Source organism: Babylonia areolata, chromosome 10 (genome assembly GCF_041734735.1).
Source record: "Babylonia areolata isolate BAREFJ2019XMU chromosome 10, ASM4173473v1, whole genome shotgun sequence".
Taxonomy (NCBI): Eukaryota; Metazoa; Mollusca; class Gastropoda; order Neogastropoda; family Buccinidae; genus Babylonia; species Babylonia areolata.
Window position 1 is genome coordinate 23,853,092 of NC_134885.1, and position 12,500 is coordinate 23,865,591.

At 45.0% G+C, this 12,500-nt stretch overlaps 1 protein-coding gene across 1 annotated transcript in view; it reads right to left on the bottom strand.

Annotated features, from left to right (window-relative positions):
- LOC143286511 (uncharacterized) overlaps positions 1-12,500 on the bottom strand; it is a 200,523-nt gene that overhangs the window by 37,116 nt on the left and 150,907 nt on the right. Inside the window, exons 6-7 of the mRNA XM_076594093.1 lie at positions 9,913-10,025; positions 5,656-5,713 (exon numbers count right to left, since the gene is read on the bottom strand). Of these exons, the coding sequence (XP_076450208.1) occupies positions 5,656-5,713; positions 9,913-10,025 (171 nt within the window). The remainder of the gene's footprint in view (positions 1-5,655; positions 5,714-9,912; positions 10,026-12,500) is intronic.

Genomic DNA, 12,500 nt, shown 5'->3' on the forward strand with positions numbered 1-12,500 from the left:
CCTCTCCGAGAAACCGGTTTGCTGAGGATAAATCGCCATTGTTTTTAACAACAACAAACATTATCGACAAAAAAAAAAACAAAAAAAAAAAAGGAAAAAAAAAACCCACTCATAACCCTGACATAACCCCCCCTACCCCTCGACCCATCCTCACCCCCCCTCACCCCTTCCTTCCGGCCCATGTCTTTTCTGTGAGTTGGAACGAGAGAAAAACTGAGGCAAAGATGGGGTTGAGGGATGGGAATGTGTGTGTGTGTGTGTGTGTGTGTGTGTGTGTGTGGAGGATGGGGGGTGTGTGGGGGTCTTCGGGCAGTGAACGTGGTACGCTTTCTTGCTCTTACGTTGGCAACGTGCGCTCTTTTCTTCTACCCCTTTGTCTCATGTATCTCACATCCAGTATCGACAAAACCCCAATGTCCTCCAGTACTTCCTTTTCTGTTTTTTTTTTTTTTTTTTTTTTTTTTTTTTTTTCAAATCGATTTTCTAATTCATTCATTCATTCATTCCCATACATCACGGGAAAGCATCTCATAATCTTCAGTAGGGGGGTTTATTCTAAACTCGTTACGGTCAGGTTTTTGTTTGCTTTTGTTGGTTTTTGCTGTTGTTGTATTTTGGTGTTGTTTTGTTGTTGTTGTTTTGTTTCTTTTTAATTAGTTTTTCGTGAAACAAATAATCCCAGCATTTAACGGCATAATCCGTGAATGTTGCTCTGCTTCGCGCGACCATTGAAACAAAACAGACAACAAAAAGACAAAAGACAAGAGGAGAGTTAGTTGGGTTTTTTTTTTTCCCTTCTCCTAACACGCCAATGTGGTGAGTGTGTGAATGCGCGCGTGAGTGCCTGTATATGAATGTGCATGTGAGTGCCTTGTTTGGGGTATGTGTGTGTGTGAGTGTTTCGTGTGCGTGTGTGTGTGTGTAATTTATTCTTCCATGCCCCATCGTCAATGCCATTTCTGCGGCACTGCCCCCCCCCCCCCTTCCACCCCTCGCACTCCCACATGTCCCCTCCCCACCCTTGCTGCTAATCCCGACCCCTTCTTTGATTTTGATGTACTGTGATGGTGATTGTGCAACGTTCATCTTTCCCTGCCTCTCTTACACCCTCCTTTTCCCCAAACCCCTTCCCCGCTATGGATCATGTGAGTAAGTGATTTTTTTTTGTGACCAAGCGCGCTATGCTTGCTCCAACACTATTCACGCACAAGCCAGAGCAGACGACGTTTTCACTTCTAACCCTTGCACAGAATATGTGACGTAACTCTGCTTACATCATTTTGTCCTGGCCAGACCACCTGCTCACTGCTCGACCAGTGTCGCGTCGCGATACGTCATTGGCTGAGAAGAAACTTGTGTTTCTGTTCCACAGTATTTAATTAATAGCTCTTTTGTCAGATCAGTAAACTACTAGTATTATATACTGGCAGAATCGTCTTAATTCCATCTTTAAATCTATTCCATTTATGTTCGCCTACGTGAAACTGATTTAACGCAGTTTGTAATTTTCAGCGACGAGCTCGTTAAAACTGACCCTGTTCAGGTGACTTAAATTAAGATTATAAATTCATCTTAAATAATCAACACTTCATTTTACACTCATTATAAAGTAGGCGTTGAGCTCTTTCTTTTGCAACTTATCCGACGTAAATCGGTTCAGGAATCATTTAGAAATCTATCACTGAACACCTTTAAACAAACACAATTGTCATCGGATTCTCCGTGATTAGTGACGATCTGCTTGCAAGCACACGTGACGCACTTTGCGGTCCGCTAAACTTGCATAAATTGGCACAGTGAATGATGAGTGGTCATTTCATACCTGGTCAGTCATCTGACCAGAGCCTGCTCTCTCTCTCTTGCTGTGTCGCGGGCAGTGTGTCGTGTGTGTCCCCACAACAGCTGACACCTCGCTACGTATCGCTGTAAGTACTAGTGTGTAGAATGTGTTGATTTGTAAATTGTATTATTTGACACAGTACTTGTGTTTATATGAGTATGTTCAGTTATTGCTTTGTTCAGTTAATTCTTTGTTCAGTTATTGCTTTGACAAGTTAGTCACAGATCGGCTATGATTGATCTAGAAAATTGCCATGTCGTCATATGCTCGTAGCGGTGTTCCATTTGATTCTTAACGTCACAGTCAGTGACGTCTCTGGACACTAGTAGTTTGTTCCAGAATGTTCTAGTGAGTGCGTAAAGTTCATTCACCACTTAATGGTTAAACCATGATGGTGCTTCACTTACTATCTGGTCTATCAGTTTGCCAGTATAATATCAAAGCCACTGATTCTATTATCTTGTTTATTATTCATGTATTATTTTGCATGCTGATATCAATTGTACTGCTATAGTGTGCTCAGTACTCTAAGAGGTGTGTAGTATTCTGCTGTTGTGATTACAAGATAGTGTTGGATTAATTGTTTCAATCACTTTAACTGAGCTATTTAAATGTATTAGAAATGTCATTTGATGTCAGCGTTTGGTCTTCACACATATGCATTATGTTGTTGCGTATCCCAAACCCGAGTGATAGTCTTTCCATGTATACATGTGCTTTACTATTCACTTGTGTCGACATGTTGTGCTTATGACATTTGTTTGTGTCATTCCAGGCACTGTCTTCTCTTAGACTAGTTCTCTTCTAGTCTTCTTCTTCTTAGTTCTTCTCCTAGTTGTCTTCTTCTCATTATTTCTTCTTCTTAGTCTTCTTCTTTTAGAATATTGTAAATAAACCAACAGAAAACCCCATTTGTGACTGGCCTCTATATGTTCCTGGCCTGTGCGTGGGATCTTGTCTATCCTTCAATTAATCATATTTAGTTAAGTCTTTTGTGCCGTACCCCCTTCAGTAACCACTCGGTACACGGCTACATTTTTTTTTTTTTTTCCATTTTGGTTCGAATGCTATTTATTCTCTTGATGAACTGGCTGTTATTCTTATTATCTTATTTTCAGTCTAATATCATCATCTTCGATGAACAGACTATAAATAAATAAATAAACGAAACTTATTTTAATGATTTATATTTTTATGTGTATAAAAAGATTAAAGGTCAAAGGTTAAAGGTCCCATAGCCTTTCACGGCTATCGGGGCGGTGAATTCACTTCCGCTGTGTCCTGTGCTCGGCATAGGAAGGTGGGGCCCAGTCCTCTCCTTCCGCCGTTTCAAACTTCCCCGACATGAATCACTCAACCATTCACAACCTGCGTGGAGGAGGGGTGTGTGTGTGTGGGGGGGAACCGGAGTGCAGTGCCTTATCCCCAAGGGACACAAACACCATGCTGAAACGGGGGGCCTCGAACCCTGATCACTGGTGAACACACCGGATCACAAGTCCAGCAACGCCTAACCGAGTCGGCCACCCACGACGACGCCTGATATAATAATAATAATAATTATGGAATAAATCCCGTATCTTATTTCTATCTCATCCATCATGGCCTCATCGTTGGCCGGATCAGGAGGAGCTGTGGCTATTATCAGCTGTGGTCTCGTTTTCTTCCAACCGTTCTCCCCCACCCCCCCCACGTCCCCCCAAACCCCCCCTCTCCCCCCACCCCACCCCCTTCACTTCTCTCTCCTCCATCATGCCGCTTTTATCACACAGCAGCTGTATCGTGGTTGCTGCCCTTTTTTTTTTTTTTTAATCGCGTCATGTCGTTTTCGCAGCCTGGAGACAAGTTTCCGCGGATAGCATAATGATGATAGCAATGTTGATGCTGCCCAAAGCGTGGTGATGCGCCATCATGACGATGCATGCGGCGATACGGCTCCTGACAGCAGAATGGACCAGATACCAACCGTGCCCTGCTCCAAGATCCTTGACGCCGTCCTTCTTCTTCTTCTGTCACTGGGGGGTGAGGAGAACTGGGGTGATGGGAAGGGGAGGTCCGGTATTAAGGGAACTGAGCGAAGGATGGGGCTGGGGGGCGGGGGCGGGGGGGCGGGGGGGTAGGGACCTGGGAGGGCGGTGCCGTGGGGTAGGAGGGTCGGGGGGGCGGGGGGGGGGGAGGGGAGAGAACTGCGAAAAATTAGTACGGCACCGAAAGAACGGGAAAGCGATGGGAAAACAACAAACAAACAAATAAACAAAAAAACAAAAAAAAAAAACCACGATCCCGTCTTGTTTTCAGCGGCGCACCCTTCACGGTGGAGCCGCGGTGGCAGGCTCGGTTAGACGTCGTTGGACTTCTGGTCCAGCGTTCACCAGTGATCGGGGTTCGGGGCCCCGTTTCGGCAAGGTGTGGTGTCCTCCTTGGGGAAGATACTTTACCCCGATTTTCCTCACCCCAAACCAAGTGTAAAAGGGTTACCTGACTACGATTTGGGGAAGGTTAACACGGCGGAAGGAGAGGACTGGGCCCCCGCCTTCCAACGCCGAGCCCTGGACACAGTGAACGTGAATTCTCTGCTCCTGCGACCGAAAAAGGCTATGGGTGCCTCTAACCTTTAACTGTTCACTGAACAGATGGGTGGCAGGACATGTAATTTACGCATGATTCATAGAAAGGAAGGAAGGAAGGAAGGAAGAAAGAAAGAAACCAAACAGACATTTTCAAAAATATTTGTGACAGATTTCACTCTCGTCGTTTGCGCATCCATTGTCCATATAAAGACTGTGGACGACTGAATGAAGCAACCCTATTACGCTGAATGTCTCTTTTTCCTTTCTATCTATCTATCTATCCACACACACACACACACACACACACACACACACACATATATATATATATATATATATATATATATATATATATATATCATATTTTACTGTTTTTTTCCGGAATTCCACTTTGTGCGTGAATAATGCCAACATTTTCCTGACTGGTGAAAACCACTCAGGTCCCTCCGTTGGTTTGGACTTGGAGCATCCTGTTTTCCCTCAACCAAAACTGTGGAACAAGGTATCATATTGTACACGACTGTATTTTTATAATTTCAATTACTATAGTTTATCAATCGATTTATTTATTTATTCATTTATCTATTATTTATTTACTAACCTATCTATGGTAAAGGACGTAACAGTACCGGGTGGTAGCTGTAAAAGGTGGAGAATTATAAAGGGAGTAACACTACCGTAAAGGGTTGGTAGTGCAAGATGGAAAGCTAAAGGAAATAATAGCTGTAAAGAATGGGTATGCACACAACATGGTTAAGAAGAAGAAGAAGAAAAGAAGAGAGAGAAAAAAAAAGCAACAAACAAACAAAAAACAAAAAACCGAAGAAGAAGAAAGTAAGTAGGGAAGAGCCGGGAAATACAAAGGAAGTAACTGTTCAAGAAAGTGAAATATCAGAAACTAACAGCAACGGGTGGTGGCTTTACGAGCAGAGAGAGAGAGAGAGAAGAGAGAGAGAGACGGGAGGGGGGGGGTGGGGGGGGGGGGGGGGGGGGGAGAACGAACTGGAAAAGGCTGATGACGCAAGAACACAGTCCAACAAAATAACAATGGAAGAAGAAAAAAAAAAAAAAGAAAAAAAGAAGAAAAAAAAAAGAAAAAAAAAAGGAAGTTCAAATCACACACTGACTACGCCTCGTGTCGTCGGTTTTTTTTAGAACAAGCACAAGGAATTCCAGCCCACCAGTGTACAGACACACAGGCTGACCGACTAACTGACTAAGAGACAGACGCACAAACAGACTTACCCCTGATCCTGAGATTAGCACTCGGAATTCTTCGACGTACAGTAAACAACTGACAAACCTGAAACACATAAATACAGGATTTCACAGGACTGAGAGAGAGAGAGAGAGAGAGAGAGAGAGAGAGAGAGAGAGAGAGAGAGAGAGAGAGAGATTGGGGTTGAGGTGGCTGGGGGGGAAGGGGGGGGGGGGGGGGGGGGGGGGGGGTGCAGCAAAGGAGCTGGTAGTACTTTGAGAGCGTCATCAATAATGGCAGAACGGGTTGTAATCCCTGCAGTGAATATTACATACAGCCAGGATTAACACACATAATTTAATAAACACTCTTGTGATACCTTCCCCTCGCTTTGGTAAGGGGCAGGGGGAGGCGGGGGGAGGAGGGGTCCAGGGTGGGGGGTGGGGGGGGGGGGAGGAGTAACGGGTGCTTATTAAAGGAAGGAGGTGAGAAACAACAGAGGGAGAGTGAGTGATAGAGTGAGCGCGCGTGGCAAAAAAAGAGAGAGAGCGAGTGGGGGAGAAAAAGACTGTGGACACAGCAATGTTTGGAGGGTTTCCAGAGGAGAACGGGGGAAGAAGGGCAGGGTGGAGAGTAGGGGTGGAGGGTTGAAATATGAAAGAGACAGAGGTGAAACAGAGATGCACACACACACACACACACACACAACTACACACAGAGAGAGACAAAGAGAGAGTGAGAGAGAGACAGAGACAGAGAGAAAGTAAGAGAGATAGAGACAGAGACAGAGAGACAAAGAGAGAGAGAGAGAGAGAGAGAGTAAGAGAGAAGATACAGAGACATAGACAGACAGAGAGAAAGACACACACACACACACACACACACACACACACACACACACACACAGAGTAAGACAGACAGACAGGTAGGCAGACGGAGAGACAGACAGACATACAGACAGAATCATAGAGACAAAAAGAAAAAAAAAATGCTTCACGGTTATATCTATATCAGTATACGCTAAGTACATAATAATTATGAGAATGCTCCCTTCCCTTTCAATCTGGTTGCCTCATTCGTTCACTTGCAGCCAAAGTTTTCAGTCTGGAATGTGGACCTTCCATAATCCAGCCATAAGTCGCGAAACACGGACCCTCTCACTCTCTTAAGTTTCTTCATAAAAAAAAGTCCACAGGCATTTTTTTTTTTTTTTTTTTTTTTTTGTTTTTGCAACAACTGACATTTTTGGGCGGGGGTGAAGGTGGGGGTGGGGTGGGGTGGGGGTTCTGGTTTTTTTGGGTTTTTTTTTTCTATGCTGTGCGGTGTTTGGTAATTAATTTTAGGCCAGCTAAGCCACTCTCTACTGAGAGAGATAGCGGTGAAAAAATAATTAGGAAAAACTATCGTTCTGATGAGGGGGAAAAAAAAAAGGCAGTTTGCTAAGCTGCTAACCGCTTTCTAGGACACAGAAGTCCGTCATGCCGTAGAAGTGTTGAACGAACTGACAATGACTGAAGCGCAGTTCATTATATCCTCCCTAGAAAAAGAAGAAGAGAGACAAGGCTTTCAAGACTCACTTGTGATACACACTAAAAAAAAAAAGAAAAAAAGAAAAGAAAAAAGAATCCTCATAGTTAAAACGTGTTCTGTATCTGTTATAAAGATTTGTGTGTGTGTGTGTGTGTGTGGGGGGGGGGGGGGGTGTTTATTTTTAAGGCATGGGAGCAGAATCTAACCAAGCATGTTCGGGTGGAAAGAAATAGTCTTAGGCACAGCGTTACTGCGCATCTACCAATGAAGTTAACAGAAAAAAAAAAAGAAAAAAAAATTAAGCCTGATATATCGATTGTGGTATTCTAAGTGATAACCCTGTTTAAATCATGTTATGTTGGTATATCTCGGGTAATTTAAGAAATTCATTTTAAGTCTGCGGTAAAGGAGACGCTGCCATCGCCTGAAGCACACCGCAAAATTTAGCCGTTTTCTCTAGATATGTAGAGATCCGTATTCGACAGGCTTAGTTATACCGGAGATTAGAAAAGAGAGATAAACCACTCGCGGCAGGCCCCTTCTTACTGTCTATAACAGTGCTGAAGCCGTTTGGGGGCACACACGCAGTGCGGAAGGGTGGGGGTAAATCACCCTCTCCTTCCCCACCCGAAGGAAACTAGTCGGTTCTGACGGTTCAGCTGCAGTAAAGCGAAAGTTAAGTTATGCCTGGAATTTCCCACGTGTAGTAAGATTCGCTGTATACAATGAAAACAGATTCATTTTTGCTTGGTTTTTAGCACGTTTGCATCTGCTTGAATGTAGATAATATAAAAAGAAAATAAAGCAGCTCCCCCCACCACCAACTCCCCCCCCCTCCCCCGGCCCCCCCCAGTGCAATGTTTTCTAATCTCCGGTTATACTCGCTGGGAAACTATGACATGGCCGATTCATTTTCTCTTTTATGTTCTTTCTAGTCAATCCAATATCCACTTTGAAATTTTTTACATGCAGTAAACACGTTGATGATGGACTTAGTGTCACTATATGTGTTCTGTCAAGAATTTCTATTTCTTGTCTTTCTAGGAAAAAAAACACACACCGATGTCATGCCGTATTCTGACCAAACACACAACTGGGAAGCGGTAATATAGTGTTTTTGGATTCCGGATCGAGCCTCAACGATATAAATCGTTAATGATCGGGAAATACGGCTTAGTGCGGGAGACTTACAATCTTATTGGTATGATTGTGAAGATTTTTTTCCCTACTATGTTTAATCCAAATTTGGTATTGGCAGACAGGTATTTCCAGAAGAAAATGAATTTGCTAAAGTTTACCATGGAGAAACACACACACACACACACACACACACACACGTGAGTCAAAAAGCATGCAACGTCAGAAGAATATTTTTGGTACTACAACTGTCTTACCTCAACTGGCTAAGAACGTCATGTGTGCAGTGTAGGCAATGCATACGACTGCTCACAAACGAGTACATTTTTTGTGCTTTCTTTTCTGCTGTGATGAGCACAGTCTTCTAAAAGCCGAAGTGCTCGTGTAGAGAAAATGTTAATGGACTGTTTCAAATGCTGAAGCACTTCCAAGGCTTTGTAGCCGCGGACTGTTTTGCAAGCAAAACTGCCTGCTGCGCTGTGTCATTCTGCTTTAAACCACAAAACAATGTGATGAAACTCAGCAGCAAGAAATCAATTCCTATTCCCTGATGTTTTGTTTTGTTCAGTCTATCGTACTTGCGATTACTTGATTTCATATATATCTCCCTGCTTTACGTTTCTGGTACTGGAATGAGTGTGATATTGATTTGGATTTCGTGAAAAGAGAAGGAGAGAGAGGGAGGGATGGAGGGAAAGAGAAGAAGAAGAAGAAGAAGAAGAAGAAGAAGAAGGCCAAAAGGGTGTCACACATTTGCCACAAAGTCGCCAGCATGACACGTAGTTCTCATGTGTATCGAGACTGAAAACCCTTTCTGAAGACGACAGCTCTTCCGCACATTCAGGTTCATCAATACAAAACCAGAACCGCTCTCTGCTGAATGCATCGCTGAGAGCTGTCTGTATGAATTCACGTGACTGGGGTAAACGTCTAAATCTACTTTACAATTAAAAGGTTAAACAGTGGAACCACTCCGTGGCGGAACAGGTTTAGGAGCTGGACTTCTTTTGATCCAGTGTTCACCAGTGACCAGGGTTCAGGGCCTCCGTTTCGGCATGGTGTTGTACTCTGTTTCTTGAGGAATGCACTTCACTCTGATTTTTTTTTTTATAACACCCACATGGTGTGAATGGATACTTGACTTCGGCTGGGGAAGGTTAAAAATGGCAGAGGGATACTGGGTCCTGCCTTCCTATACCGAGCCCTGGAGACAGTGAACATGCATTCACTACCCAGATGACCTTAAAAGGATGTGGGACTTTTAATCTTTAATGAAACTACGCAACACGTGAGAAAATCGGTGCTTTAAGAACATGAATCAGTGTGCGTATTTCACGAATTCATAGAAAACGGTTGATCCAGCTCATACCCTCACACACTGACACGCAGTCATTTCTGTCACCTGTTGGATTAAAAAAAAAAAGTATACTGTTAAACAGCATATCGGAAACAGTATTCGTCGTTATGAAAAACGAAAAAAAAAAAAAAAGTTGTATCATCTTCGCCTTCTTCTTCCTTAAACACACACACACACAACACACACACAAACCAGACACGGGGAGAAAGACAGACGGATAGGTTAGTGGTAAGACATGACAAGAGGGAGTCAGTGGTGGTGTGTTGTCTCGGTCACTCACTGTGTGTGTCCCAGGCAGAATGCGTGGATGTTGTAGCCGTTGGGGAAGTGACTGACGCGGATCTTCTCGTCCCGGTCACACGTCGCCACGTAGCGGTCACCGCCCGTCAGACACTGCAAGCCACACATTACACGCGTCACACACGACCGCACACACCGCTTTTGACGTCATTCACAACCAAATGCACAGCCTATGGCGTCATCCACAGCCACACACACACACACACACCATCTCTAACGTCATCAACAGCTACTTTCCGCCTTTGACGTCATTCACAGCCACACACAACCGCCTATGGCGTTATCCACAGCCACACACACACACACACACACACAAAACCGTCTTTGACGTCATCAACAGCTACTTTCCGCCTTTGACGTCATTCACAGCCACACACACACACCGCCTTTGGTGTCATCCAGTCACACACACACACACACACACACACATACACACACACACCGCCTTTGACGTCATCCACATCCAGACAAACTACGTTTGACGTCACCCACACACACACACACACACACACACACCGCCTTTGAAGTCACCCACAGCCACGCACACACACCACCTTGACGTCACCCACAGCCACACACACACACACCATCTTTGACGTCACCCACATCCACACACACCATCTTTGACGTCACCCACATCCACACACATACCGCCTTTGACCTAACCCACATCCACACACACACCGCCTTTAACGTCATCCACAACCATACACACTCCGACTTTTACGTCACCCACAACCACACATCACTTTGACGTCACCCACAACCACACATCCGTTCTGACGTCACCCACAAACCACACATCCCCTTTGGCGTCACCCACAACCACACAGTCCCTTTGACATCACCCACAACCACACAGCCCTTTTGACGTCACCCACAACCAAACATCACCTTTGACGTCATCAACAACCACACATCCCATCTAAAGTCACCCACAACCACACATACCGTCTTTTATAATAATAATAATAAAAAAATAATAATAATAATGGTATTTATATAGCGCTGAATCTTGTGCAGGGACAAATCTAAGTGCTTTCACGCCAGTCATTCACGCGCATGCATAACTCGAAAACTGAAGACAAGGAAGAGGTCGGGGAGGGAGGCTATCTTGTGAAGAGGTGGGTTTTAAGGCCAGACTTGAAAGAGCTGAGTGCGGAGACCTTACGAAGCGGCAGAGGAAGTTCATTCCTAATACAAGGTTCAGAGACAGAGAAAGAACGGCGTCCAACTGTGGAGTGTTTGAATCTGGGTATGTGTAAACAGAGTGGATCCGAAGCCGATCGTTGAGAGCGAGATGGAATGTAGAGGTGAAGGCAACCACAAAGATAGGAAGGGGCAGATTTGTGAATACATTTATAACATAGAGTTATGATTATACTTTATTCTGTGTGAGACAGGGAGCCAATGGAGATGTTGCAAAATAGGAGTGATGTGCTCAGATCTTTTCTTTCTGAGGACGAGTCGTTTGTATGCCACCTAAAGCCACACGTCGCCTTTGACGTCACCCACAAGCCACCTTTGACGTCACATTTGACGTCAGCCACTTCTGACGTCAACTGGACAGTTACAGGCAGTAGAGAGACAGATGTGGAGGGAGGGAGGGAGGGAGGGAGAGAGAGAGAGAGAGAGAGAGAGAGGGAGGTGGGTCCGGGGGGCGGGGGGGAGGCCCAAGTGGCGGCAAACTGTGGAGAGAGACCTCAGACTGGTCGACAGATGATGGGGTGACACCAGCAAGCAAACTGACTGAGGACTGCGGAGAACGTAATGGGACGTTTTGACTGCCTCGTGCCTCGAACGGCGTGGGAGCACCACTTAGCCTCCCTCATCATTTAGCATGGCTACCACACAGCATCTGATAGTAATGACACAACCAGGCCTCTGGTCGTTATGACACCACGGCGCCTCTGACATTACAATGAAACAACGGGGCCTCTGACATGATAGAGCAATGACACCGCAATGCCTCTGACATGACACAGTTTGACACAACACATCCTCTGATTGTAATGACGTACCAATGACACGACGAAGCCTCTGACATGACGTAGCAATGACATGAAGAGGTCTCTGACAGCAATGACAGCACAAGGCCTCTGGCATGATACAGCAATGACACGACGAGGCCTCTGACATGATACAGCAATGACACGACGAGGCCTCACGTGACACAACAATGACACGTCGAGGCCTCTGGCATGATACAGAGACAGCAATGACAACAAAAAGCCTCTGACATGATGTAACAATGAAACCACAAGGCCTCTGACGTGATACAGCAATGACACGACGAGGCCTCTGACGTGATACAGCAATGACGCCACAAAGCCTCTAACATGACGCAGCAATGCAACCACAAGGCCTCTGTCATGATACAGCAATGACACGACGAGGCCTCTGACATGACACAGCATTTTACACTGACACACATCTTCAAGGGGCTGGCTTCTTCCCTTTGCTGAAGTCTTGTATCCATTGTTGGCAGTGCCAACATAGCAAAACCGGCTCTGGTTGTTGCAGCCCAACAACTTTACGTCCTGTGATGAGGACCTCCAGAGAAGCTGA